This window comes from Osmerus mordax, chromosome 17, assembly GCF_038355195.1.
Source record: "Osmerus mordax isolate fOsmMor3 chromosome 17, fOsmMor3.pri, whole genome shotgun sequence".
Taxonomy (NCBI): Eukaryota; Metazoa; Chordata; class Actinopteri; order Osmeriformes; family Osmeridae; genus Osmerus; species Osmerus mordax.
The window spans coordinates 5,388,046-5,415,754 of NC_090066.1; the positions used below are offsets into that span (position 1 = coordinate 5,388,046).

General features: G+C 44.4%; 3 protein-coding genes across 3 annotated transcripts; 2 read left to right on the plus strand and 1 right to left on the minus strand.

Moving 5' to 3' along the window:
- Positions 1-882: 882 nt before the first annotated feature.
- On the plus strand, positions 883-2,488 carry guca1aa (guanylate cyclase activator 1Aa). Its single transcript, XM_067254511.1, has 4 exons — positions 883-1,080; positions 1,905-2,054; positions 2,167-2,260; positions 2,361-2,488. The coding sequence occupies exons 1-4, from the start codon at positions 883-885 to the stop codon at positions 2,486-2,488; spliced, it is 570 nt and encodes a 189-aa protein (XP_067110612.1).
- A 1,110-nt stretch (positions 2,489-3,598) lies between these two features.
- orc5 (origin recognition complex, subunit 5) lies at positions 3,599-8,564 on the minus strand. Its single transcript, XM_067254556.1, has 15 exons — positions 8,473-8,564; positions 8,111-8,293; positions 7,885-7,977; positions 7,547-7,732; positions 7,353-7,427; positions 6,795-6,906; positions 6,466-6,596; positions 6,097-6,145; positions 5,892-5,982; positions 5,657-5,712; positions 5,158-5,270; positions 5,000-5,047; positions 4,745-4,855; positions 4,492-4,604; positions 3,599-4,369 (listed from the first exon to the last, which is right to left on the minus strand). Exons 2-15 carry the CDS (start codon positions 8,222-8,224, stop codon positions 4,324-4,326), a joined length of 1,338 nt encoding a protein of 445 aa, XP_067110657.1. The 5' UTR covers positions 8,225-8,293; positions 8,473-8,564; the 3' UTR covers positions 3,599-4,323.
- Positions 8,565-9,349: 785 nt separating this feature from the next.
- On the plus strand, positions 9,350-27,478 carry lhfpl3 (LHFPL tetraspan subfamily member 3). Its single transcript, XM_067254972.1, has 4 exons — positions 9,350-10,274; positions 24,555-24,785; positions 25,999-26,032; positions 26,141-27,478. The coding sequence occupies exons 1-3, from the start codon at positions 9,848-9,850 to the stop codon at positions 26,013-26,015; spliced, it is 675 nt and encodes a 224-aa protein (XP_067111073.1). The 5' UTR covers positions 9,350-9,847; the 3' UTR covers positions 26,016-26,032; positions 26,141-27,478.
- Positions 27,479-27,709: the final 231 nt, after the last annotated feature.

Sequence of the window (27,709 nt, forward strand, 5' to 3'; positions counted from 1 at the left end):
TAGTCTTTTGTTTTCAAGAGTCCTCTCAGTATCAGACATTATGATTAAAAATAAAGATGATATTAAATCATATTTAGAGGCAGACAAATTGTGAAATCATTATTGAAGTATGGCTTTTGAATCAAAGAGAAATATTTGATATTTATTATCTGGTTTACAAATTTGTGAAATTATTGTAGATTTTTTAATTATCATGCATTTAAAATGCAAAAGAAAAAAGATATAGAATGTCTGTTCTTATTTTAAGAAACTCTGATTATAGCTGAAAGTAATAGGATGTATTCTATCATAAGCACCAGACCACTTAACATGTTTCACACTTAATATTATGCATGTCTGGCAATACCTGAACTGTGGTCCAATCATGTACTAACTAACTCCTATGTAATGACTTGGTTTAAGATTGTGCTTGTGTCTCAATAAAGCCAAATATAGTTGTTCTAATACTTTATTGTATTACCATTCTTCACAGGTTCCTAGCTAGAACATTGTTACTACTGCTGAACCACCGGCATGTCATTAGGTCTATGACTAACCACGCTGCATTCATTGCCAAACAAAGGGCTTGAGTTCAGGTAACATGATTGGTTCCGGACAGTCCACTTTCACACCAAGGGAAGTCTTTAAGCTGTTTATCTGCTGTTGCACCTGGATTACAGCCAGTGATTAGACCCAGCAGAATGCAGAGAGGCGTGGCCCATCCCGACCTGGTACAAAAGCTTCAGCCCGTGACCCCAACCCATCTAGATGCCATTGTTGTGTGACTGTGAAGAGCGATAAACTCCACTTCACAGTAGACCAATAGGGCTCTACGACCGCACACACTATCCTCAAGACAAGACTTATCCCTTCTCACACGAAGTCCACAATCACTCCAGGGACATGGGGAATTCTACAGGATGCACCGTGGATGACCTCCAGGCTGTGGAGATGCACCTCTGGTACAAAAAGTTTATGACGGAGTGCCCCTCTGGTCAGCTCACTCTACATGAGTTCAAGCAGTTCTTCGGACTCAGAGGGTTGGACCCTGAAGCCAATGCATACATCGAGCAGATGTTCCGTACTTTTGACATGAATAAGGTAAGTGCCATGACGCATCCAAATAAGACTGGATTGATTCATGACTGTTTTCGATCTTTGAGCAGCTGTTGGGTTGTGAAGTGGGATGGTAATTTACAGAGCACAAGGGTTCTGGGGAAATTTCTATATATTCTATATATTTATATTTCTAGAAATACACTGACAAAGAAATTTGAGAAATTTATAATTATCATGATATCATCCTAACTTCTGCTTGAGGTTACTGGGAATGGCCTATTGTTGCTGGTTGTCTTACCAAATTAAAATTTGTGGTAAGGATGTCAATAAAAAAAAAGTATGGGAAAATGTTGGGAAATCTTGTGAGGATGTCCAAAGTACGTAACCTCTTCACAGTAAGGGCACAATTTAGGACTGGTCCTTAGGATTGACACATTGCTGATGCAGGGGTTAAAGCAGACACATCTTGACAGTACTTTATTTAGCAACACTGTCCGTTTTAATTGCAAACGGCGTGATTGGATTATTTCATGCTTGAGCTATGAGATTAAAGCCGGTACCATGATATTGGGGGAGGAGATTAACCTAGAGTGACTAGAGGAGAACAGGTGAGTCCCCCCATGTATCTGTGTTGCCACTTTGGAAGAGATTGATTGGGACTATCTCTCCGCAGATACTTATAATCCCAGATGAACACTGACTCAGACAATATTACATGTGATATCAAAAAACACAGTACAATTTCAAGACATCAGAAAAAGAAAAAAAGCACAGAGCCAACTTCTGATCAACATTTTATTGAATTTTAATGGACCATAACATTGCTATTACCACCATGCAAAGAACGACACTCTTGGTTTTTACAGGATGGCTACATAGACTTCATGGAGTATGTGGCTGCCTTGAGTCTGGTGATGCGGGGTAAAATGGAGCACAAACTGCGCTGGTACTTCAAGCTGTATGACGTAGACGGCAACGGCTGCATTGACCGACATGAGCTCCTCAACATCATCAAGGTACAATAATATACTTAAGCTCAAATATCCCACCAGTGCTGTACAAAGTATGTTCCTCAGATGTTGATCACAAACACGAATGTTCTCCTCATTCTCTTCCTCTCGTCTGTAGGCCATCCGTGCAATCAATGGATGTGAAACCCAGGAAACAAGCGCAGAGGAGTTCACTAACCGTGTGTTTGACAACATAGATGTGAATGGAGATGGTGTGTTTCACGTTTGTATTTTGTTTTCTTCTGTTAATAGCCAAGACAGTTTAAGAGTACCATATATCATAAAAAAAAAATGCTATTTTCCTCTCCTCAGGGGAGCTGTCCTTGGAGGAGTTTGTGGCTGGGGCTCGCACTGATGAGGACTTTATGGAGGTGGTGATGAAGACTCTGGACCTCAACCACATAGTGGCCATGATTCATAGCCGGAGACACAGCGTTTAGAGGTGTCCCCCTTCTCCACCCTTACTCTGCTACATCCCTACCCTCATGGAGGTCACCCATACCCTAAAGGTCTCGGCCTTCATGTGATTTCACCCATTTTGTTATTATAAGGGGAAATGAATCAGGTCTCAGTTTTAAATGCATCTCTGTGTAGTGTCAGACCACACGTGTGTGACTCACACACATGATCTAAATCTCTCAAAGTCCTGCATGGTGAAAAGCATTATATTTCAGACAGTCACCTGACCTTGAGACACAAGTAGATCTTAATCAAGGGTGCTACAGGGGATAGAGGGTAAGGTGGAAACTCTTTGCCTGTACCAACTGCATTTTTCAAATATGAAAAGCCTGTTTCTCTCTGGTTTCCAGCCAGGTTGTGGGAACCTCTGTTGAGCTGTTACGCTCAGTGTCCGTGGGGTCTATAGCAGGAAGTTAAAGTTCAGTTTTCACCTACGATATGATGACGAAATGGTTAGTTTATCTGGATAGGGACAGTTCTTGAGAACTTTGAATACACTGAGCCACAAAGCAAACTCGAGATTGTAGATCCCAATTTTCAAAGAGATTAAACAAGCTGCATTATCAGTTCTAGAATCTGCCGACTGAAAAGTGGATATGTATAAATAGAACTGAAAATAATGATATATTATGTAGACTAATATTTTAGCAGTAACTGGTACCTATTGTACAACGTGTATTGTATATATTGAGATGCTATGCTTTGTGGTCACCGCAGTCAGGATGACCTTTACAGTACCGTAGCCTCGCTCAACCGGTGCCTTCTGTAGGTGGACTACAGCTTGTGTTTATAAAGACACTGCATTTGCTTACATTTATACAATAAAAGATTAAATGCAGCAGTCTGTATTTGTTTTCTTTCTATACAGCTTTGACAACTTCAAAGTCAAGCAGCTGGCTCAATATTGATCTAGCAACAAAACTGTGTTACAGACTTCACAACCTCTGGGAGTAGACACAAAGCGATGAGTCACAAGCCAGTCTGCAGCGGTTAGTTACCATGGCAACCACAATGAACTGTAGCTATGGTAACACACAAATCCCTCAAGAAGGACTACAAAGGTCACACAACAAAATGCATTTGATGTGAATTTATTGTGGAATGGACAAGAGACAATTAAAGACCTGTAACAAAATGATATGGATGAAAGTCCTATACCGAACTCCCCCCAAAATATTATTACTAGAGGTCACAGTGAATGTTGAGACTCATTTGCACCAAATGGCCCTTACCTCTGAATTTCATACTTCTGGAGACTACAATGTTTACCCGCTGAGAGGACAAAACCATGTTTAAGAGGGATGAGAACCAGTGATTAATCTGTATCCGTCACGATGACCCCAGTGCTCTTCAAAGACAAAAGCACTGTCATCAGTTAGGGGATTCACAGGCCGATGAACAAGACTGTGACAGACGTCCAGTTGACCCAGACAGCTCCCGTAATCCCTTATGAATTATGGTGAGATAACATGGTGCAATCCCCCCCACGGAGGATCAAACCGTTTTGTGCACTCTATGGTAACGAGTCATTGTATTATCATCACACCAGTATGGATGCAGAGCTATGAACTGGATATGCGTGTGGACATTTGTCCTCTATCTCAACTAGTTGTCAATTGCAAATGGAAAGATTTAAATTGACAGTGCTTTAAATCAGTCACCAGGAGGCAGTACAACACAATGCCACCAACATCGGATTCAGCAGTAAGAGTCAACATAGACCAGTCCTCGCCCACCTCGATGTTAATGGATATCCATCAGTGTGACCTAGCTAAATTCATCCTTCCCCCTCTCTCTGTCTTCATTTTATAACAGCTTAAAGGAAGTCATACAGGTACTTCACAATGTCAAAGTTCACGGTCCTGGGATAGAAAAAGAAAGAATAAAAACGTCAGTGAGGAGGTCATTACTGAACCAATCCATCAATACTTTGTCAAATTATCCTATTTGGCTGTTCCGAATAGGAAAGTAAACACACACACACCTAGATATGGCCCGGATGAAGTCCAGAGACACGCCACATTTATACTTTGGGGAGTCTAGCTGGTCATCGTGGCCCACCAGAGTCAACAGCTGCAAAGTAACCAGGGAGGAGATCTGGGGAGGCAAGGAGGGCGAGGAGGAGGAGGAAGAACCAATCATTCAAGAACTGTCTCGGTACAGATGAATAATTCAAACACATCGTGATGAAGACACAATAAAGTGAATGCAGTCAGCTGCTGTTGACCAAACCTGACCTGGGAGAAGATGCTGGCAGAGGGGGCCACTCTGCTGTCCACCACACTGTAGAATATAGCCAGCAGTCTGTCCAGGGGGAAGGGCTTGGGCCCCAGCAGGTGGTTACTAGTCTGGAGGAGAGAGACACGCAGGGAGACAGGAAGTCAGAAGAAACTGGACAAGAAAAGTGATACGGTGAATCAATACAACATCTAGTACAACACCGTTAATAACAAATATGTGCTTAATGAAAAAAAGAATCTACAGATAATCACCTTTTCATGCTTCTTCAAAAAGTTGGTTTTCTTAATTTTACCATGATGCTTTGGGAAGAGAGAGATATCATCACGTTAGCAAACTGGAAACATCGATTAGATAATGGAAGGCGGTGTTGCAAGTTACTCAGTGATAGTCGTGCCATGAGAACACTCACCTTCAGGAAGAAGCGCTTGTCTGTGCGGGCAGGGTTGAATGAGGCCAGATACGCAGCAATCAGCAGGAACTTAGAGTAGTACGGCAGCTCTACATGACCATGAGCTGACAGACCTGACGGAATGTTGAAGAAAAACAACAACATTTGTTACACCATCAAGCCATTTGTAAGTATCTTCTATCATACAGCAATGCTGTAACACAGCACCCCTCACATGCAACGAAAATACCATACCAAATGAAGAAAAATTACATTACACAGTCCAATACAAGAAAAGGAGAAGAGGAGTCACTTGTTTCCCAGTTCAGGTGTCTACAAACAAACAAAGCAGGCTCTGATGTGCAGGAAAAGAGATAAGGACCAGCCTTTAGAGAACCTTTCATCTCCCACACAGAACACATGGCTGGATAGTTTACCAAAACCCCCTAAGTACGAGTAGGTTACTGAGGCCTGTCTTGTTCCCAGTGTGTGTGAGTGTATCCCTGGTCTCTATGGGTACCTCTCATGGCTCCAGCCTCCTTCTCCTCCATCTGTTGCTGCTGCTCCCATTGAACACTGATGGGAACAGAGACACAGTGTTGTCAGGGGGGACAACTACGTCCGAGCCGATGCTGTAAAGCCTGGCCAATGGAATCAAAGCTTGTGATCAGATCCTATGGGAGGATGATCACTGAGGCTAAATCAACATGGCGTGGTGGTCTGTTCCAGAGGCCGACGCACAGAGACAGACAGACCTGGACACTTCTCGGAGGTACACAGTCTGCATGGCTTTCTTCAGGTGAGGCTCGATGTTCCTCCAGAGCTTGTGGGTCTCGCTCTCCTTCACTACAGACAGATGCAAAACGACAGTTACAGAGGCCAGAAAAAGAAAGAGGGAGAAAGGGAAAGTATAACTCGGAAAGTTCACAGTGACACAACCACTGAGGAGTATTTAGTTACCGTTGCCTTCCTCCAAAGGTTCACAGTACTTTGAGAAGTTGAGGGCAGCCTGTTAAAAAAGAAAATGAAAGTTTGTGCAAACGGACAAAACCCCATTACATGTCAGTCATGATTTCTACATCAACAATAAGACACAAGTTCACATTAAAGCAAACTACTTTCCCGTTCAAAGTACTCCCTGAAGCAGACAGAACAAACAATATGAAGGACAGAAACAAAACACTGAATCTTGAAAGTGTATAAATTATACTAAGTGTTGTGTATGTCTTGCTATTTGTATTTACTGTGAATATTTAATGCCATGCATGTCCTAACCAATCCCCCCCCCTCCTCCCCTTAATATAATTGTATGGTATGTGTGTATCTAACCAGGTGGCGGAGCTCTCTCAGGTCCCTGCAGACACAGTAGAAGACCCCCAGCAGGATGTTGATGAAGGCAGAGTACAGCTCAGGGGAATAGGATGGATGGCTCTCCTGATCCAGGATGTGCTGCAGCTCCGCTGGATGGTCAGACACACACGCACAGCCAGGAACACACACACACACACACACAGAAACAGACACACTCACAGATATTTACACAGCACATCACACTCTGCCACATTCATTGCTCAATCATGTGGGGACTTGCACAGGTACACTGAGCTCTTCTACCAAGTGACTCTTATTATTATTCAGTGATTATTATTCAGTGTTACCTTTAGTGTAATCAGTGAAGTGGATCAAGAGGGGCTCAAAGCAGCCTGTGCTGGGTCGGAACTTGTCCCAGACTATTTCACTGAGCAGGATTACTGTCACGTTGTCTTCAACCTGCCACAGAAACGACAAGTCAGTGACAACAAACAGTACAGCTATGAAAGAAATGATCAGGTCAGTGTAGCTCAGGGTTTTCCAGCACACCTGATTCAAATGAATGGTCATTACCCGGCTTCCACGTAGCTTGATAACAACCCATTCATCTGAAACAGGTGTGCTGGAGCAGGGAAACATCTAAAACATGCAGGACAGCGGCCCTCAGGGACCGGAATTGGGGAACCCTGGTGTAGCTGTTTGCCTCTACCAAATGGGGTATGTTTGGTATGGAAAAAAATGTTAACACCCTTTTTGGTAAAACTCCCCCTGCTCTGTCACAATGTATTGTTCTGCCTTTGAACTGACACCTACGCCTATTGAAATTGTTCACCTTCATCTGTCACCTACTGCAAAATTACCAAGCAGCATCGTTTTTGGAAAACTAAAACACGGACTTCTCTTACCAGTTCCTGGAGCCGCAGAAGAGCAGGGAGAAGGTTCACTTCCATGTTCCTAAGAAGCTCTGCTCGCTCCAGTACCTAGCAACATACAAGACTACACTCTGTATCTGGGATTCTGTCTTAACACAGCAGTTGTGGAGATGTTGGTGTAACAGCAATATACTGTATCTGAGAGAAAAATCTATATATACACTCACAATGTATCGTGTCTGTTTGGCAGGGGACTGGGAACACAGCTGCCTGTAGATGCGTACAAAGTCAGACAAGGAGGGAGTGCGTGGGAGTAGGGGAGAGGCTTCTGAACCAAACAGGGAGTGCAGCACCTGCTCAAACAGCAGCCCCACGGTCACACACTCCACACAGCTCACTGTGGCATGGGGTAGCTGGGGAGAGGAGAGGGACACATGACACTATAACAGGGTGCTTTCAGTTTTCCAGTGAACTCAGTGCTACTCTTTGTGGTTTTATGGGTTTTGAGGAATACCTTGGTCTTTAGTTTTGAGAGTTATGGTCTCTGTTACATACGGTTTCTCACCTCAAGTTCCTTCATCAAAGTGTGCATCACATGACTTTTCCCTGTGGCCCGATGGCCATAGATAAAGATGGAAGGGTAGCACAACTGATACGGCTGTTGATAGGAAATACATTTTGCATTCAACGAAATTCCCTTTACTGATCCATAAAGAAATTTGAGAAATAAACAGAACCGATAGAAATCCCCCACCGGCGTTACACGTTGAAGAACCCACACAAACACATACCTCTCCCATGAGCGAAAGCACCGTGCCGGCCTGGGTCTCTCTACACCGCAGCTTCTCCGACACTGATTGAAGCTTTTCTTCCGAGTACCACGGGTGCTGAGGTTGCGCTGACATGTCTGTACTTCCTTGAGCAGTTTGTATGGCAGTAGTAACTATCCGTTACCTTACAATGCCTCGGATCACCTATAAAGAATTGACATGAGGCTGTTCATGATTTGGCTTGATATAACAAGCTATCTGAAACCTTAAATTGCTGACTTTCTTCGTTTAACTTACTGTACTTAGCTACCTAGTATACTTGCTTAGAATAGCTAGTAGTAAGTAAGACATGTAGGAGTGGTGAGACGGAACAGGCTACTCACAAACTTAAACGTTGAATAGTGGTGTGGAAACAGCAGTGTCCAAGCGAATGATACGCTTAATGCCCACAACAATGTTAACTTCCAACGTCGACATTTCCCAAGCAAGTATTAAATATAAAAACAATCTGAAGAGTTTCGCGGAGAAAAATATTCGCGCCTTCTGGAGCCTTCGTCACTTGTTTGCTGTCCCTTACAGCCAATCATAGCTGTTGAAGGGCTTTGGACTTTGGGAAATGTAGTCAAAATGCAGTTGTACAAACAAGTTTCATATTTATAAACTGTAGAATAACGAAACATTGTGTTCAATACATTTTATTCAATCAGTATTTTGTTGATGTCTAACAATGTTTTAGGATGATAAAATACAGAAACACGCTAACAATCCTTTATTGGGCTTCACTGACTATTTAGTTATAGTAGCCTACCTTTATGTTTTCATTGCTGTTACATTATTGCCACATTTTCGGTCACATTTCACAGTAGCATATATGGTCAAACCTGAAACATTATTGTGATGTTGAATTATGACTGTATTTTAATTAACATCGTATCAACAATTATGCAGGTAAATTACCTGTGGCTATATATCAGTCACACCAGGAACAGCCTATCCCGTTGCAGTGGTATGGCGATCAAATTTCCCGCAAATAACGTCGGACGACGCAGTGACTATGGACGTGAGAGTGATTAAAGGATGCTGGTTGGCTTCAGCTTTACTGAACAACGGCAGGCTACGAGAGGGGCGTCGATGCGTTTACGTTAGTCCCTGCTTTAAAAGCAGGTGTTTCTGGGAATTAGGCTAGGTTATAGATAAACGAACGCAATATAACTCTAGCCTTACCTATGGCCATTGACCAGATATTCCAATCGCTGATTTTAATCAACCTCAACCAGGGATAACTGAGATTGTAGGTAACAACACATCGGATGGTTTGGTCAACCCAGGTAGGGGTATTTTTTCGCATTGGTCTAGCCTCGACCACCTTTTTATGCGCTTAATAGGTTATGGAGCTCAGACGACTAATTGGTTGAGAGCTGCTGCGGTTGGTGACCACTGTGAAGGCGCAGACATTGGAATGCAGAATTAATCCGAGATTGGCAGTCATTCATGATATTCATTCATCGTTTCGTTTAGTGAAGACGATGGTAACGGAAGGAATGGGTCAGGTGACGCTGGGGCTCAGAGAGTGACCGAGAAGTTTACAACCCTTTCAGAGCAAGCTGGACTTGCATCGGCAACGTAGTCGCAAGAAGGAGTTGCTCGAGCCTATGTCATGGACTTACCATGTTATATTGTGATCGTTTTTGATATGTTGACTGAATGGTGAGATAGTCATTGTAGAAAGTCGCGTCTCAAATCTGCTAAAACTAAATAATGGTGCCAGGTGCTACTGCAACAATGCTTCCTGCCTCGGAGGCTGCCAAGATCTACCAAACCAACTACGTTAGGAACTCCCGCGCCATTGGGGTTCTTTGGGCAATCTTCACCATCCTCTTCGCCATAGTCAATGTGGTGTGTTTCATACAGCCCTACTGGATTGGAGACGGTATAGACACGCCGCAGGCTGGTTACTTCGGTCTGTTCCATTACTGTATAGGGAACGGACTGTCCCGGGACCTGACCTGTCAGGGCAGCTTCACCGAGTTCAGCACCATCCCCTCCGGCGCGTTCAAGGCAGCGTCCTTCTTCATCGGGATGTCCATGGTACTGGTCCTGTCTTGCATTGGCTGCTTCGCTCTCTTCTTCTTCTGCAGTACTGGGACGGTGTACAAGATCTGCGGCTGGATGCAGCTGGCCGCAGGTAAGTGGATTGATGCCTTCAGGTATAGGGTCATTCCTGGAAGTTTCATACATTAATCCTGATGTGCAGTCCGAATCAAGTGTAGATTATAAAGTATGTAACACTTACCTATTGGCTACATTTACAATAATTGTTTATATAGTGATGCACAATGGAGTTCAAACATTAAAATTGTTGACAAAGTATTGTCAACACCTCATTAGCACTGCATACATTTAATTGCTATGCATTTTAAGTAGCCTATATGTAGATTAATGCCTGTTAGCCAGCTGTGAAATGAAGCGTCTCAATATATTGCAATTTGGCCTCAAGTAAACGTTACTGTTCCATAATGATAAGAATGAAATCTGTAGATATTATATATTCAAAAATAAACATCATGGAAAATAGACATGTTCTATGGTTTAATAGATATGTCCCATAAAATGAATGACCACTGATGAATTAATGATTTAATGAAAAAAATGGTCCAATGAGTCTAAGATTCCTCAGCTTTCCTGAGTGGGTGACATTTTCATCAGATGTAGGTCAACCATATTATGTGTGTTTGTAATGACAGGCACCCCAGTGATAATTCCTGCACAATTACACAAACAACACCACTGATATTATCTGGAGTAAAATCCAGAGCAGCACTGCATCATTGGGGCAAAATTAAAACACAAGCCAGCCTAATGAGGAGCAACACTGTTTGTGTTTCCTCTTTTTCCGCAGATGAAAGCGAGTTTGTATTCCTCTGTGTCAGTGCCTGCTTTGCTTGTTTTTGGGCTTACCACAGGGAATGGATGTAATAATAAACTGCCAAATATTCAGGTGTAAAGAATGATTTATGAATCCAACAGTTATTATGTCTATCCTTGTATTTTTTGAGGAAACACAACAGAATAAGTGTGTTGCGGCTACGAGCTGTGTAGAGTTCTATGATGTGGGAAGCCGTCTGTACAGAAAATGGACTCCTCATAGTTCCTACTATCTTATGGATTCATCACAGTGCTATGTTCCCAGACTGACATGTTTCAGTATTCACCACATAGTCTTCATCCTCAGTGAACTCACTTAATATTTGTCTTTTTGAAGGGGGTCTTTCACCTACCATTTTCTCAAATGTCATTTTGTATTGGCTATTACATTTCTCCATAGAAACTGTAATTGGCAACAATGTAAGGGACTTTACATCTCTGAGAATCCATAAATCCTGGTTTTATATAGGTCCAAACCCTCTTAAGCTCAAGGGGTCAGATGGGATTTCATGAGGAATTGACCATAGTAATGTGCTGCTGTGCAGGGCTGCACAAGTTCAGGGCTACCTCTCTGAACATAGGATAGACTAACAGGATGGGTTTGATGGTGGTTATTCACTGAACACTATTCTAGATATGTATGAGATGTGCTATCAAAGTTGGTGTCTCGATTGTACGTAAGTGAAGTGTATCTGCTTTATTCTCTTCCTTTTTGAGTGCCTTGGAGCCTACCTTTATGTGTTTTTTTTCGAACTCTCCCAGACTCTGCAGTGGTTTGTGGATGTACTTCAATTGACCACTCGTCACAAGGTCTCTCTTTCTCTTTCTTTCTCTTCAGTACATCCTCCTCTTCCACCCACAACCTACTACTGTATTAACAGCTAACCTTGACTGACAGGCTGCCTTCTTTGGGTGAATAGTCTGCAAGGTCAATGACAAGCACTTATTCTGTGACAATCAAATCTCAGAGCCCTCTCTGTCTCCCTCTCTGGTGAATTAGGATGAGTTGAGTGCCAGCCGGGGCTGTGTAGTGGCAGGCATCCTGGCATTGCCTGACACCAGGCAGCAGCTTGATGCTCAGCAAACCTGGCTGGCAGTCCGACCCAGACGCAGTGCTAAAATTATGGAATTCTCTACCATTGTATATCCTGTCAGCTGGATTGTATTTCCCAGTTTAAAACTCATTTGTTAATGTGTATTTTATGCTGTAACGTGTCCTTGAGGACCTTGAAAGGCACCTAGATATAAAGGTATTATAATTATTTGAAATTCCTTCCAAAGAAAACAAAGCAAAGGAACTGAGTGAGGGATCTTAAGTTTGTTTCCTGGTCCTGGTTCCTGGCTTCCCCGCATGGCTAAAGTGTTCCGCTCAAAGCTGCACTCAGTGCCCAGGAAATGGGCCTCTTGAGGAGGATGTTGGCATTAAAAGCAAACATAATAGAACCCATTTGATTGCAAGTGTCTTATTGATCAAGGGAGCTTTTCTCTAGAAAAGCACAAAGCAGAGTTGCTAATCGGAAGCAGCCATGGACACTGTCTGGCTCCCAAACACTGTCCGGGTGTGTGTGTGTGATTGCTTACTGCAACTACTGATCTACGGATGTACTGTTGGGGTCAGGGTCAGTTCAGTTAACCTTGTTCTCTGTACACTATCTCTGTACACGAAACCTTACAACCCTAAGAGTTATTCCAATAGACCCCCCTCTAAACTCATTGGATAACGACTTGCTCTTATCCTCTCAGCAGTACTGTGACGTACAGGCGGGGTCTGAGGTGATTACTGGGCTAAAGCAATGTGACCAATCAAGAGCCCCAGAGATACACACACACGTATAAACAAAGTACGCACACAGGAACCTTTAGAAACAGTCAAATTCACACACACAAACACTCTTTCCCACAAACCTATGGACCCAAGTGCACAGACACATCCCCTTCAAGGCCATTAGTCGGGGCTCTCTAGGACACAGCCATTCGGTCATCTGGCAGAGTTGTAAATGGACTAGATGAAAGCCAGATCACTTTCCAGCACTCTGAGCGTATTGAGCCTTCCACTGCTCAGCACACCAATGCCTGGAGAGGGACAGCCTGCAGCTCAATCACATTCTCGATGAAGTAGAACGGGATGCAGTGTCAGGGCCGCGTGATTGGCTGGAAAACACAGTGAGGAGTGAGAGGAGGGATGGTTTGGGCTTCAGAGAGTGTTTTATTGTAACACAAAGTAAAAGTGGAATGGAGTTATTGCTGTCGAGCTGTATGAATCAAAGCGCTGCAAGGCCAAAGGAATTTAGCACGAGACTCAGAGAATTTGAATCACATAACAGCCCTTTGGAACTCTTCTGAAAGCCATGGAGTGCATCCACAGTCGTATCATCTAAAGGTCATGAAGTGCCTAAAGAGCATAGATTAATGGAATCTCAAAACACGAGAGATGTACTGTATGTACTTCAAAATCCCCCACAATGCTTCAAAATCCCCCAGGGAGTCAGGTGGCTGAACGGTTAGGGAGTTGGGCTAGTAATCTGAAGGTTACCGGTTAGATTCCCAGCTGTGAAAAATGATGTTGTGTCCTTGGGCAAGGCACTTCACCCTACTTGCCTTGGGGGGAATGTCCCTGTACTTACTGTAAGTCGCTCTGGATAAGAGCGTCTGCTAAATGTAAATGTAAATGCACTCTGGCTCCAGGAAGTGGTGTTTTGTTTCTACCAGGCATGAAATGTGTGTTTTCAATCTTTACTCCCAAATGATCAGCATGCCACTTAGAGCTGTTGCCCTGTGGATGAGTGACGAGGGGCACACGTGAGACTGGGGCCGTACGTTCTGAAGTGAAGAAGTTGGTTTATGTGTGTCCCTGCGGATCATATGTGAGATGATGGTCACACCAGCCAAACACAGAGGTGTTACCTGTGTACCTGCCACTAGTTCATTTGTGTGTGAGCGGGAACTACAAACGTATTTTCCATTTCAATTGTTCAATTTCTTTCAAAGTTGGGGGAAATGTTTTAGTTGTGATCTAATGGTATCGTTGTTTGGAGTTTCATCAAACCTTTTTGAGAGGAACCATGAAATGATAAATCATTTATTAGTACTAATGACATGTTAGTCATTTGCTCATGAGCTGAAAATGAATGGCTTTTTAGCTTTAAGCATGATTGACAGATTTCATAGGTGTCTGATTTCAGCTGTGCTCATGACTTTGAAGGCTGAGGGGCATTGACAAGGCCGTTGTGGGGGGATAGTGGCAAATGTAAAGAAAGAAAATACATTTTCAACTTTTTATGACACTGGACTCGGCCTTCAGTAAATGGACCTCATATAGAAACATGCCGATGTGTTCTCCTTTTAGTTCCTGCCGTCCCTTTGCTGAATAATCCATCTTTATATACTGTAACTACAGATATGTAAGCGTAAAGGCTTATGTGATGCAGTGGCAGGCTAGTGGTAGCCTGTTTGAGCTTAAGTGAGAGTGGCATGTCTGATTGAAGAGCCACAAGGTCTTAATGGGTTGAAGTGTGATTGACAGTTTTGATGAGAGAACAGTTGGTAGGGCGATTTTAAAATAGAGAAAAGATTGCAAGTGGAGGAGCGAGGCAGGAGATACTGTCCAAGCTCTCTACCACATCAATGACAAGAACATCACCCTTCAATCTCTTCTTAGATAGGGATAAAGATGTCTTAATGTAATGTAACATTATTTCATATTATTACACTGCTCTCTAAACTACCATACATGACAGAGGGTCATAGTCCCTACTGACGTGGCAATTTAAAAAGTTGCTGATAGTAGACCTTCTTGAGTGCAGAGTATAGTACTCCATCATTAAAACAACTCACAGTGTTATCAAAATACCCAGAAGTGCTTTCAAAGTCGCTTCAGCAGCATCTGGATTTCCGTTGAAATACCTCCACAGCGGAACCACTAAGTAAACCCTTGATTTGCTGGATGAGAGTCTTCCTCTGTGCGTCTCCCATTCCCTAAAGAGCCATTTCAGTCTGTCTGTGTGGGGCGACCTCTTTGCTGTGGTGGGAGCCTTGCAGGCTGATGCCCTTGGCTCAGGCGTGTGGTTGGGTGGTTCTGCTCTGTTAGCATTTCTCCTCCTCTCTGGCCATTTAAACTCGAGAGCGAATGAGGAGATTAGGCCCGGGCGGACTCACTCCGGTTGCTGAGGCGTCTGACAGGTGAGATAACAAGGGCCTGTTGCATAGTCCCTGTAGGGTGCTGAGGTGTCAGCCTGGCCTGTATCTCATGCTACCAACCACCCTAACTCTCCCAATCAAGGTAATCATGGAGCGGCGGGGCACCTAGCAACAGGGGAGCCACATGATGGCTCACCTGAGGAGATTGGCATCTTTAGGTACTGTTAGTATTCACAGTGTGCTGTGTAGTAGTCTAGAGACTATATAAGTGTGTGTGCGTGGGTGTTGGAAAAACCTGTAGAAAATGAATGTTGTGAATGTGCACAGAATTGATGTGTATAGAGTTATCCTCTGCAATAGAAATGGTGTCTCTCTGCTTCCTTGTGTTATGTATTCCTTAGGGAGCATCACTAAATAGCTCTACTGCTCTCCACTGCACAAGGGATCAGTGACAAATCCCCCAGCAGGGGAAAGTGATAATCTCAAGGAGCATAAGCTTGTCCCAGAAAGGAACAGAATACAGTTTGTCCTTTTCTTTCTGTTTCCTCTTGAGGGAAAGTTTACTGTCCATAATAACTCTGGTTATCTACGGGTTTGTCGTTAAGTGGAACTGTCCATGTTAGAAGTCTAGGCATCTTCCAGTAGTGTGTAAAAATAACTCTTATTTGACCCACTTGGCTTGTAATCTGCAGCTATCGACTGGCCTAATCATGTATTACACCGCTGCAGTACACAGGCCTTCTCGCTGGGGTCATGAGTGTTGCGGAGGTTTAGATCCCGAGCCGTGGGTGGTGTAGGTTGGACGCTGCAGTTGGGACTCACTATTTAGGCCAATTGTCAGGTGATATCCATGCCAAGTAGTCTGCACTTCGTTAAGACTTGATTAGCCTGGCTCTCCAGCGTAATTAGTGGCGGAAGAGGAGGGGCAGGTCCTAATTGCAGCTCTGCCTCTGGGCAGCTCATCTCCGTAGCTTAGAGACCTACATATCAACAACTTAATCCTTTTGAAGGAGAGTCCCTGTCAGGTGCAGCCAACAACCTGACACAACATCAGACAACTAGGGGAAGACCCTGCAAGTCTAAAACCCACATACAGCTTAAGAGCAGCCGACAGTCTTACCGGTTCGTTTGCTGATTATCAATGATTTCAAGGACTGTGTTTTTGAATACATAAACGTGACTTGAACGTGTTTGAACGTGTTTGAACTCAACGTTTCGAACGGCCATGTTGCAGTTGGATGACTAAGTGTTCCTTAGGTCAGTGACTTTAATAGACATGGATTTAACATTGTAGATGTGGCTGCTGCGGTGGTTTTTGCAATGCACCTCAAATGCTATAGCCTACAATGAACTGAACATGACCCCGTAGATATCAGCAGTTATCTTTGAAAATCCCCTTATGAAGCTTTTACACATCCGCACATCCGATGTGTGCATAACACTGGTTCATGAGAACAGTTAATGGTCCGTCAAGCATGAATGAAAGCCTTTGAAGGAGTTTTGTATTTCTGGTCTCCCTCTGAGTGGTTTGAGATCAAATGAAAGCCTTGTTTAAAAAGTGCTCAATGTTTGGAGTCTGGGGATAGCAGCCAGTACATAACTGCATGAATGCTGTGGATGTGTCCTCAAACCAGACAACTGAAATTAACAAAGAAAAATGCACAATGCTGCAAACCTCAGGATTACTCTTCAGTAATAATTTTAGGAAACTTCAGCTACTCAACCACAGGACAGACTAAGATGTTCTCCAGATTCCTTTTCTCTCTCTCTTTATCTCTGTCTCATTTTTTTCCCCCCTCTGCCTCAGTCTGTTTATTTAACACAATCTGAAATAAACACTTCACACTCTTCATAATTACGATGTAAAGCTAGCTAACCACGTTTCATAATTAGGACGAGAATGCAGTTGGTAGTGTTCATATCGCTGCCCAAGGCAATGAGGCTATCCAGGGTTACAAGGAAACTGAGATAATTATCAACAACAACCCCAACTTTTAGCATGCAAACACATAACCTAAAAACACAGAAACATGTTCTTAGGTTGAACCTTGTATGAATATTGTCATGGAATAGAAGTTGGATAGGAAGGGGCTACATGACACCCCCCGAGCTACACCTGTCAACTTTATTTGGGCTGCTTAGCCTGTTCATAATTGAAAAATGTGTGTCCAACTGAAAGCAGTTGGATCAAAACTGTGTTTGATCCTTCCAACTAGATTAGGCAGTGTTTTTTTTTATCATCAGACTATAGATGTTGTCCCCAAGTCTCTTCCAGACTGCCCCCTGTGTCTCTGATTCCAGAGGAGCGCTTGGCTTTATAAATGTTCCATCTAAGTCTATCTTGATCACCAGGCCAAAGCAACAGAAAGCCGACTGATTTATCCCTCCTCCTGAGACCAGGCTGGAGGACAAGGGCAACGCGACCTGTAAAAAAAAAACACACAAAATACAAAATCAAGCAAGACTGCAGTAAATGAGTTGATGTGTGTGTGTGTTCACACATTCTTGATTTTGGCATCTGGGATTGTATTTTGGGATGAGGGATGGTTGAGTGTGAGTATGTGTGTGTATGCCTGCGCCCAAGTGTAGGCTGCTAAGTGTTTGTGTGTATGCAGCTATATTTCTCATCCATCAATCTCTAGCGTGCCAGGTGTGACACCTGGCTGTCATTGTTAGGCCATGAATAATGATCTCTTGTTCAGTGATTGAGGGTGAATGAGCTTTGGTGATGTTGGCAACACCTGGACAAATACCCTCCAGCGTGGACAACCAGCTGCCAACGCTCCAACACCTGTGACTGGACGCAGGCTGTCAGACCATACAGATATCGGGTGTTTGGGACGCGTTCTGCAGGGAGGACCCTCCCCTCCTCAGCATTCCATTCCAGATATCCCCTCTCTTCACGCATCCATTTTAAGCTTCCAGAGAAATCAAAGACATGGTGACTCTCCTTTGATGTGCTCAACCTCGGTCGTGGTCCATGTTCTGTCTGCGTGTGGAAATGAGTCGTGTGAGCATGTGCAACCTGGGATCAAAGCCTCGGTCCTCTCTCCTCCTTTTTTTCTTTCTCTCCGTGTCTCTCTCCGGTAATTTTTTTTATCAGGTTTAAAGGGCTAGTGAAAGACCTGACGGTGATGTTTGAAGTCTGTCAAATTGTACATTGAAAACTGTACATGATTTAATCTGTACATTGGAAAACTGTTGATGAACTCAATTGGAATTCCTGTCCTTTGCGGGGCAATAATGTGGTGCTGTCTGTTTGTAGTGGAGTTATCCAGTATGGTAGGAACTGCATGTGGCATCAGCTCGCACCATAATGGGGTCAGTCTGCAAAAGTAAAGGACTCCCAATGTTCTCCAAACCAAAGGAATGAAATGACTTGATATAAGCCGTTGTTGCTTTGTAAAGCAGCAGAAGTAGCGTTGAGGTGCAAATGAGAGCGTGTTCACCATGAGGAGAACACTGCTAATGATGTTGACAGAGAGCCTTCCATCAAAGACAGCTCTGCCGACAACTGTGGGCAAGCGGAGAATACAAATGAGGGCTGAGTTGGGAGGACATCAAACGGCTCCTGTCTTCATCTAGCAGGCAGCGCAGCAGAGGTTGCTGTTTGATAAACTTAGCACAGAGACTCTGAGACGTCTTTGCGTGTGCGTGCGTTTGTGTTGATCCCAACGGAAGAGGCAGATACTCAAGGGAGTCTGGAAAGAATTCATCTGTGTTCAGAAGTAGGTCTCTTGGGCTCCAATAACGTTCTCCCCCCTCATTCGTAAGACAAGGACTGTGACTAGATATTATGAGTTGGCTGTCATTGTTGTAGTTTTTTTTTACTGTTGCTTCAGTCGTGTAGTCTCTTGTGTGTGTGTGTGAGGACTGCCTTTCAGAGATCCCAGACGAGAGCAAGCCCTGGTAGGCGGTTAGTTTCTGTGAGCTCTGCAGTCCGTGTTCTTCCTAAGCTCGATCGGCCACCCGCTCGCTCCCTGGCTGGGGTTGCCATAGAAACGGCACAGCGGCAGCGTTTGCCCGCATCTCCCCTCCTTTGGCGATTGGCGGGAACATGGCTTGAGCCCTTGATCACAGTCATGGCCAGGGAGTCAGGTGGCTGAGCGGTTAGGGAAGGCTAGTAATCTGAAGGTTGCCAGTTCGATTCCCGGACGTAACAAATGACGTTGTGTCCTTGGGCAAGGCACTTCACCCTACTTGCCTCGGGGGGAATGTCCCTGTACTTACTGTAAGTCGCTCTGCATAAGAACGTCTGCTAAAATGACAAAAAAATAAAATAAAAAAGATGTTGAAGGTGTGTCTTATAACCATCCGGGCCATTCTGGCTCCCCCTGAAGCTGTTAGGGATCACCTGGGTACACTGTTGGTTCACATTAACCTTCACTTTTCATGGCAGATGGATTCCTTCTAAGTTATCGTGAGTGGGCAACTGTGTCAGTTGGTACCCTAAGTAAGCTATCTATGTCCTCTCTCAGGTCTTCATTGTTATGAAGAGGGGGAGAGAGAAGAGTAGATGAAGAGAGAAGGGGGGAGAGGGAGAGAGAGAGAGAGGGAAAGAGATCTGCTGTCGAACCAGATCAGAGGAATATTAGACCGAGCTTCAAACGCAGCGGGGTGACGTTTTGAGAGAGGAGCGGTTGACGTCTGTCAACCGTTTAGAGGGGCTGCTGAAGTCACCTCGCACCTCGAGAGCACCGTCACTCTGTTTGAGGAGGCTGGGAGAGATGACAGCGGATTCACTTTCAGAGATGAGCGCCAGTAGCGGAGATAGCGTGGGTGCTTGGGTGCGGCCGCCTCAGGGCCCCGTGCCAATAAGGGGCCCCTCAAACACAACTGATCTTGCATCACTTATTTACATTTTCACAGTTTAACCTTCAAATGCATAATGCAACCCTTCTGTCTGCTTCTTTTTCAAGTAGCTTTTTCGTTTTTTCCAGTAATTAGACAATATTTATCCAGGGATTACAGTTAGACAGTGGCAGCACCGTAGATATAGCACTTAGGAGAATAGTTACGAAAATTGAGAGAACGTAAATCGGGCGCATTAAAAAGAAAAGAACTAACGAGATAGTAGGAGCAGTGTGGTAGCATCGTGTGCTCCTCTCACATCGTACTTCTCATCATCTGATTGAGCGTACTTGGCCTGTTCAGCACCATCGCTGTCTGTCGTTGTCTGTGGTGTTGAAACATTTTTCTTTGTGTTTCATTTGACATATAAGCTTACTTGGCTCAACAAGTGATACGTTACAACATGTACATTCATCAGATATTTAACAGTTTTTTTTTTACGGTTTTAATTAAAAAATGACTTGGTAGCAGAGGGCCCCGTGATGAAGCTCCGCCCCCACTGTACTGAGAGTCTAGCTCCGCCCCTGATGAGCGCTGATTCACTTTCAGAGATGAGCGCTGATTCACTTTCAGAGATGAGAGCTGATTCACTTTCAGAGATGAGAGCTGATTCCCTTTCATGTCCTGAATGGAGACGTGCTCAGGTGATGGGACGTCGTTTCTGTCAAACATATCCAACGCACAGGGACATTGTTTCAAGTGCACATCACATGTTTTTTTAAAATGTTTTGGCCCTGAACGAAAACATGAGCACCCTTAAGGGGGTCAGAAGCATGTCGGTCTCCTTGACAACAAGCAGCTCCGTGTCACTGTCTTTGTTGGGACCTATCCTAATAGGCTTGCATTAACCCCTGTGCTTTTATTTCATCAAAACGTTATTTGTGGTGTTTTTGCTCTCCTCCCTGATTAAGCACACATGTATGAACTCAGACCGTTTTATCTGAGACTGCCAGGCTCGTCGCCGAGGATCCTCCTTGGTAGCAGCTTGTTACTCTGCATGTCTTCTGGCTGCCGCCCGTAATTAATCGGAACACCTGTTCCCAATCACCTCTTATGTTCCCTCCGCCCTAGAGGTTCAAGGTAAACGGTGTCCTCCGGGCAATGGTGGATAACTCTGCCTTCCTTTTGAGCATGTTGAGAGGGTGTAGTCCTACTGTCTATGTGAGAGCGGGTCTGACCGAGTGTCAAAAATGGCACTCGTATAGGGAAGCGACGTGTGGCAGGCATTGCTCGTGCTGTGTCCTGGAAGAGACCAGAGGAGAGAAAGTCAAGAGGAGGAGGGTCAGAGAAGGGAGAGTACACAGGAGAGGGGGAATGAGAGAGATGCCGGTGATTGACAGCAGCTATGCCACCATGTCATGCTGCATGTGGACGCAGCTGACAGTTGGATGCTCATCACTCACTGTACGCATCACAGGACTGACAGCAGGCAGCCAGTCACCATGACGATGCGGCATCTGCCCCTTCTGTCTGTCAATGGGAGAAGCTAAAGTGTGACATCGCAACTGTGGCGAGCCTTATTATGAGTAGCTGGTCTCTCATCATTGGTGGAATGGTACTATCTAAAGCAAAGATTGCAGCAGATCAGTTAGTATCAAATATTACTCTTAAATCCAATCTCAGCTTTCAGGAAGCTCAAAACATCTACTATTGAGCTAGATCTTAGATCCATTGTATTACCTAGCATTTGGAAACTTTGCGTTGAAGCAGTGTGCCTTATGAAATAGTTTAAACAGGAAACATAAGCTCTTGAGGATTAGCAAAATGACTTACCGATCATGTGATAAAAATATGAAGAATTGTTATAGCTCTGTCTAGTAACTGGTGATGTTGACCATTTTTATTTGTCATTGCAAAATAATCTTCATGAAGCTGCTTTTCCAGATGTGACAGATGCTGACAGGTAAAGTGCTTTGATGAGGGTAAACGGAGATCCCTTTACGCTCTTTATGCAGATCATTATTTTTACCATCAACAAACATTACTTATTTTATTTAATCAGCAAAAATACTTTCCAGAGGGAGATATGACTGGTGTTCTCTTACAGTTATGGTTCCAATTAAAGCATGTACAACCTTGTGCTGAGGGCATCAGTTTGTTCCTCTGGCGTGGAAATGATGACAAGCTAATAACACTATAACTCTGAGCTACTGCCTCCGCCAGGCCTGATAGTAACCAGGGCTGATGGTGTCTGCTCCAACACTAAATGATTGGCTTGTAAATTTCCTATTCAATCAATTTTATGGCAAAACCATTCCATAGGGAGCATTCAGAAACGGGCCACTCAGGTCATCTAGAACACATGAACAGTCTGTTGTTGAGGCCTACCAAGCAGTTACATTGATCTCAACATTTAAACAAAATGAGTGTTGATGAGCCCTGACTTTAGTTGCCCGTAGTGCCTGACTTGGACTCACCAGCGCTCCCGTCAAGTTCTGCATTTCTCAACACCCCATTTCTTCTAGCTTCCTGTCATACGAGGTCCATTGGGATTCCAGCCTTGCAACTCCTTTTCAGACCTCTACTCGGTATTCCCCTCCCTCTCCGTCTCGTCATCTCCGCTGCACCACTGTCTGATCTGTGTGTACGCTCTGTCCCCCTCCCCCTCCTGAGGGACTCACCACTGTACGGTCCATCTGTCTTCCTCTCCATCAGCCCTGCAGACCAACACCATTCACAATCACCCACTCGCCTTAGTCCCCCCCCCTCTCTCCCTCTCCCTCTCTCTCTCTCTCTCTCTCTCTCTCTCTCTCTCTCTCTCTCTCTCTCTCTCTCTCTCTCTCTCTCTCTCTGTCTCTCTACCCTCTTTCTTATCTCCTTGCTCGTCCCTTCCTTTATCTGTAGTGTCTCTTCTTTCCTGCCTGTAGAATCTTTATCAGCCCCAGTGACAACAGAAACAAGGTGTCGGGGAGGGAAGGAGAGAAAGATACAACCCATTATTAGCCCACTGCACACACAGGTTAAGCCATTTCCTCCTAAAGGTCACCTTGGCAACCATGGATCTCTACCACAATATTCCTGTTGCCCCAGCTGTTATGACACACCAGAACTCACACACTGAGAGGTCCTAGAGGCTGCTGTTAGCAGAACATCTGCTGGCTTCACAGGTGCTAATTGGCCCAACCTACTGTAGATGCCAAGTCACTTTCAAGGTAGACCCTCAGAACAGTTCATTATCAGACCTTCTGGAGGTTCTCTGGAGGGGCTGAGGGATTTGTCATGTCCGTGGGGGCTCTCATTCAGATTCTCTCTCCTCTCTTCTCGTGTGCAGGCAGACGGAAAGAGACAGATAGACAGATTGTTGAAAGGGTGGTGTGTGTGTGTGCATGAAGTGTGTTCAAAAACAGTTCAGACCAACAAAAGCATCAAGCCAAATCATTGAGAGCATTAATAATCAGATGGGTGAGGGCAGGCTATCCAACCGTTTTTACACAGAGAGACAGATAGGTAGGCGCACAGGCAGTATTGGATGTGGAGATGATGAATGTGCGCTGGATAAGATCGGGAGATTTTCTCTGTAGACTGAAAATAGCCTGGCCATGAGTAATTCTGAGTCAGAATGTAGCATTGCTCAGCATAAGTTAACACTGCTGTCGAGGCATGTAACACAGAAGTAACAGAAACCAGATAGATGGTCGGCTGTTCAAGATTTAACAGACTGAAGTTGTCAATAATGCATTTCAAGTGAGTGGAGACTGGAGGCATAGGATATGGATTAGTGTTCCTACACTGGGATGATGATTATTACACCATTCTGATCTGTATCCCAGCATGATTGTGTGTGCAGGAAACCAGAGATTAGAGAGAATGGAAGCCCAGCGGGGGTCCTGAGCCCAAACAGCTCTCTGTACTGCTCGACTCCACACGCCCTCACAGGGCCCCTCTCCTCATTCAGGTTCCCCTCGTCTCATCCCCACTCCGTCTCGGCATGACGGCATTTACCTTGAATGAGGCCGGGCGGGGAAAAGAGAAAGAAAGGTAGTGAAAGAGAGGGGAAGAAGGGGGGGTATTCCCTCTGTCATTTCCTGAGATTAACCCCTCTTTTTTGAATGCCTTGGAGGCTTCCATTTGCAGGGTGTCCTCTCCTACCTGTGTATCTGTTGTCTGTCTCCTGCTGCACGCACGCCTGTCTCTTCAGCTGCTCTGCCTCTGACAGCGCTAACTAGCTTTACACTCCCAGGACCGCAGACATCCACTTGTTCCTCCCGTAATGTGACCGCGTGATTGGATGATGGTCCCCTGACAACACCGTTATTGCTCCGTGCAAATGTCTGGTATTGTCAGATTGACAGTCCCCATTCAGTCATCGACAAGCCTTACAGTGAGGTTTTTGTGTGTGTGTGTGTGTGCGCGCACACCGTGTCTGTCTGATATCAAAAGGGCAAGTGAAGAGATGGCCAATGAGCTCAGGTGTGGTGTGACAATCACTTGTCCTCGCTCGCCATCTCTCTTTTCATTTCTCTTGAACCCTCTATCCCTCTCCGTCTGTCCCTCATCCTTTTCCTCTCCTCCTTACCCACTCCTTTCGGCCCTGTCTCTGTCCCTGTCCCAGGCACATGTCTGATCCTGGGCTGTATGATCTACCCCGACGGCTGGGACTCTGACGAGGTGAAGCGGATGTGCGGGGAGCAGACGGACAAGTACACCCTGGGGGCGTGTTCCGTCCGCTGGGCTTACATCCTGGCCATCATGGGCATCATGGACGCCCTGATCCTCTCCTTCCTGGCCTTCGTGCTGGGGAACCGCCAGGACGGCCTGATGGCTGACGATCTGCTGGGAGACAGTAAGGACCACATCTCATCCTGCCTTCAGATCAGCTGAGACTTTAGGCTCACCTGCTCCATTCTCAACCTGCCTTGAGACGCTCGGAGCAGTAGTGTCTCCATGTTAACCTGCTTGAAAAACAGTCAAGCTTAGCTTCGCTGTATGGTGTTGTGTCAGTATGAAGGTTGAGTTTGGGAAGATTAACCATGGTAAGTCACTACTGTTAAATCCTATTGGCAATAGTACTACAGCTTCAGACCCTGGTGTTTTGGTGACAGCTGCAAAACCTCTCTTTAAAGCAAAAGCAACAGCCAGTGAATTCCATGGGGTGTATATCAAAGCTGCCTACTGCACCTCTCTATCTAAACACCCCACAGAAAAAAGGGATGTTAGAAATTCTAAATGTGTCTCTTTATACAGGTATTCTGAGCATAATTTCACACACAAGTCAGCCATTTGAATATATCGGATGCGTGTTACACAGCACCTGACTACTGCTAGCCCCGCCGGTTTTATTGGATGGCTGAGGAGCGGAATCAGAGAGCGGAAGCATGATAAAGACAAGGACGTAGGACTGTGTCTGAAAACAACATCAACATGATGAAAAGACACGGGAAGAATGAGCGATACAGCGAGGGAATGACAGCAAAGGAGGGAATTTAGCAGGAGCTGGGGTTAATTGAAGCCTGGAGCCAGTGGACGGAATCATGAATTACTAATGGTTGTTTACACAGCATGCACTCAGCCTGCCTAAATTAATCACAGGAGCTCCATCTCCCTGCACTGAGAATCCCATTATCAGCCATATGAGAGAGGGGCGAGAGAGGTAGAAGGAGAAGGGTTGGAGATAATGCAGGATGGTGTACTTCTATTGAATCTCATGTTTGGTATACAAAGGGATTACGATTGATGAGCATAGATCTTAAATTCAGACACTGTTCTTCAATTACTTAACGTCAGTTCCCCCGAGTGTATCACAAGGCCTGTCTACAGACCTACCTGTCTCTGGGGTACTCCAGGTGCCATTTGATTTATTGCTTCATTACAGTAATGAGTCAGTCAACTGATTTACCATGTTTGCGAATGAGATATCTGAGGCACGTACATAGACGTTTTCTGTGATTGGGATGACCACACTGCCACCTTCTGGCGATCACTTGAACTGCAGCTCCATATCCTGCTAACTGTATATCCCAATGTTGCATGCTTACATCTTGTCTCTCTCTCCACAGAGAGTGGTAATGCCTAACACAGTAGTACACACAGGTAAGAGGTCTTGCTGGGCATATTTCTAAATATCTCGTTCTCTCTGTTTGTAATCTGTTTCTGAAGTGATTCCATGAGCAGATTGAACAGTTTAGTTGATGTCCACAGGTGTTGGAGCCTATGGGAGGTCTTGATGTCGCGTTCCATCTTAAACCAGTCACCCCCTGGAGGATGGAGGGCTGCCGTTGGGGGAAAGGAGAGAACATCAAAGAGAGAAATAGGCCCATTATGTCAAGAAGGAATTCCTCACTCTGAATAGTAAAATGTAAATTCACAACAAAAAACTATTCTCATGTAGGCCTACATCTAGATACTACGGACATTCCATCCAAGAACCTTTATGGGTTAAGAACTTCTTTCTATATCCCCTGTGACGTCGGTGATTTTCAACTGTGCCAATAGCACCGGACTATCTCCATTGTGTCATAATTGTGTTATACTAGTATTCCATAGCAGTCAGTTGTGCGCAGTGCAGGGGGTTCTCCAAGCCACTGGTCAACATTGTAGTCTTTACTTGGCTGTGAAAATATCAGACTGGACAACACAGAGGTGGGAGCTGTGAAGACTCTACACTGTTTGGCCTTGAGAGCCACCGTACCACGATGTCGCCGTACCATGAGCAGACTGCTGGAAATCACTTCATACTAAATGGAAGACAGTGACAGTCACACTGAACACTGCTTCATGGAAGAAAACTAAATGTCCACTGTAAATGGAAAAAAAGAATTGTGATTGTTAAAATAGACTAGGTCAGAAACATGAAGAAAAAAAAATACAGTATTGAGGATAGGAAAATATATGAAATGTGTTAAATCTATACTGTATATATTCAGTGTGTTGAATGTATTTTGTCTTGACTTTGACCTTTACAGTTGATGCAGTATTTGAAAGCTACTGGTCTATTTCAGTGTGTGCCATACCGCATTATCAGCCAGGATTGTCTCAATGAAGGGTTAAAAAACAAACAGATTGGTTATTGTCTGTTTAGGCTGTTGCTTTCTATCGCCTGTTCTTAGTTGGACCAAGGTCCAATACTATTTAGGATGTAGTTGCTGTATGAGGAAAGCTTATCTATGCCAGATTCAGTATTGCAGTGTCCAGTTGTGGTAGTTACTCACTGTAACGTAGGAGCGCACCACAACTCTGTTCCATGTCCGTGTGATCCTAGTAAATGTGCCTACTTCTCTTGTATGAGGGCTTCATGGCAGAAACAGACATCTTTCCATACAGTATGTGGATTTTTCTGGAAATGATGTGCTTCCTTGGATCCAGGATATGTGTGTGACTGTAATGTGTCCACTCATCATGCTGGAAGGCTTTCATTTCTCTGACAGTCACCGTGACCCTCACATTCCCAAACTGATATTACTAGTGTGTTCAACTTGGACATTTTGATTAACTATAAGAAGACTAACAGCTGTTCCAACCTTTATAACATTCATCCTGTCAGCATGTGTAAATATTCCATGAAAAAAAAAATATAGAAAAAAAACAGGTTAATAAATTTGTCTTTAATCCTGACTCAAGTTCTTACTGTGAAACAATATATGAAACAAAACAAACCTTTCTGCTAGATAAAATGATAACACTCCAGACAATTGGTGCTTGGAAATACTTGTTTGTCGCATCTAGTTAGACAAAAACAGGAACAAGTGTGTACTCTGCAATTGTAAAGAG